Source organism: Lucilia cuprina, chromosome 5 (assembly GCF_022045245.1).
Source record: "Lucilia cuprina isolate Lc7/37 chromosome 5, ASM2204524v1, whole genome shotgun sequence".
Lineage (NCBI taxonomy): Eukaryota > Metazoa > Arthropoda > Insecta > Diptera > Calliphoridae > Lucilia > Lucilia cuprina.
Window position 1 is genome coordinate 46,931,782 of NC_060953.1, and position 2,168 is coordinate 46,933,949.

Below are 2,168 nucleotides of genomic sequence, written 5' to 3' on the forward strand. Positions count from 1 at the left end.
GTTCTAGTTCAGTTCTAGTTCAGTTCTAGTTCAGTTCTAGTTCACTTCTAGTTCAGTTCTAGTTTAGTTCTAGTTCAGTTCTAGTTCAGTTCTAGTTCAGTTCTAGTTGAGTTCTAGTTGAGTTCTAGTTCAGTTCTAGTTCAGTTCTAGTTCATTCCTTTGCAACATTTTAATATTTCTGTATTCCATTGATATGCTAAACTTTAATATTTTATTTATTAGCAACATGTCCCTAATCGTTCACAAAAAACATGTTCAATTAGCGAATTTGTTTTATTGCAACATGTTGCTTTTGTAAATTATCAACAGTTTTGTATCAACCAAAACATTTACTATCAAAAATTTTTTGAAAGCTGAAATAAACTTTTCAATATGATGACAGTTTTTTTTTACTCTGGGATTTTCCAGTTTAGACAAAATTTACAAATCTCTTAAAAAATGAGAATCTCCCACTTAGTGGGAGAGAATTATTGTAAATGAAATTAGCAAATTCCCATAAAACAAATATAATATGTAATTTGTATTAATTATTTAATAATTCACATAAAACGTAATAATTAATGTGATAACATAAAGCTAATTTTATAAAAAGAAAGTAAGCGCTAAAATAACATGTAAAAAAGTAAAATTTTTAAAAGAATAGCAAGGTGAGAAAGTGTGTTTACTTCCTGCATTACCGTAAGCTATATGTAAATTAATTTTGCACTTAATAGTTTTAATTTATTCTTTTGTAAAATTGCGTTTTTATAGTTTTGGCTAAAGAAGTTTTAGTATATAGTAGAAATTAATAGCATGTTATACCAGAGCATCCCGTATTGTTATTATTGTACTATCAAACTATTTAACAATGACGTAAATATTACAATACAAATTATACTATATCTATTGCATTTCATTCTAAACTTTAACATTTTTTTTACAAATATTAACTATAAATTTATTTTTTTTTTATTATCTTTACAACTATATATGTAAAGAGTAAAAGATGTTTTATAAAAATTAATGAATCATGACCATACAAACTGGGGAAAGAGATGCTTTACCATGCAAAGTTTTGAACACGATTTATTATAAGTTTGTATTTTTATATTTGCTTCCCCGATTCAAATTTTTATTAATTACTAGAACTTAGTTTTTCGAGGCAAAACAATCAGTTGTTTTTCAAACGGAATATACACAGCAAGTGTTAAATTAAAGAAACGTAAATAATTAAAAAAAAAAATAAACTAATATATTTAATATCAATTTTTTATAAATTTAAATAACAAAAGAAATGAAAATGTTAAAATTATTATCTACAAATTTCGTGCTATTACTTGCTGTAAACTTTATTAATTGTCATGGCCACTGGAATGGACATGGCATGGGTAATAATCGTTTTATACGTGGTTTTGAGCAGAATTTTTGTCGCACCCCTTTAGATCAAATGGGTACTTGTGTTTCATTGAAATTTTGCCCCGAAGTTTTAACTTTATTTACAAAATTACCACAAAATTCAGCTAAACAATATTCTACAAATTTGCAAAGAATATGTGGAAATCGTATAACACCCGATCAGTATCCAGTTGTAAGTAAAGCATTTAAAATTGAAAAAAAAATAAGTTTATTAAATATTTAGTTAAATATTAGGTTTGTTGTACCGTAGTATCAAGAATAGATAACTCAGAGCCTGCGACTTCTTCCAGCACAACAACAACTACCACCACTACAACTAGCACCACAGAAGCGCCTGTGGAAACTGTTACTGCTAATAAAAACTTAAATACTCAAGAGTCAAGCTGTTTTGCCAAAGATTTTAAAACCGGAACTTGCAAACGTAAGTTTTATTTGTAATATTTAAGACGTAATTAAAAACTTGAATACTTTAGACTACACTTTTGGCAACACCATAGACTTGACTTTAGACTCGACTAAACTATAGCTAGACTGTAGACTAAGCTATAGACTAGTCTAGTCTATGGTCTAGAATTTAAGACTAGACTATAGACTAGACTATATAGTAGACTATAGACTAGACTATAGACTAGACTTTAGACTAGACTATAGACTAGATTATAGATTAGACTATAGACTAGACTATAGACTAGACTATAGACTAGACTATAGACTAGACTACAGACTAGACTATAGACTAGACTACAGACTAGACTATAGACTAGACTACAGAC

The 2,168-nt window shown here is 27.9% G+C and overlaps 1 protein-coding gene across 1 annotated transcript; it reads left to right on the plus strand.

The window, feature by feature from the left end:
• Positions 1-1,196: 1,196 nt before the first annotated feature.
• On the plus strand, positions 1,197-1,833 carry LOC124420256. The gene is made up of 2 exons (XM_046952510.1): positions 1,197-1,567; positions 1,630-1,833. The coding sequence occupies exons 1-2, from the start codon at positions 1,274-1,276 to the stop codon at positions 1,831-1,833; spliced, it is 498 nt and encodes a 165-aa protein (XP_046808466.1). The 5' UTR covers positions 1,197-1,273.
• Positions 1,834-2,168: the final 335 nt, after the last annotated feature.

Bases quoted from the DNA above. Each gene is read 5' to 3' on its own strand.
- LOC124420256 (XM_046952510.1), top strand. From the start codon at position 1,274: ATGAAAATGTTAAAATTATTATCTACAAATTTCGTGCTATTACTTGCT. The intron at 1,568-1,629 runs GTAAGTAAAGCA...GTTAAATATTAG, and splicing joins CACCCGATCAGTATCCAGTT to GTTTGTTGTACCGTAGTATC.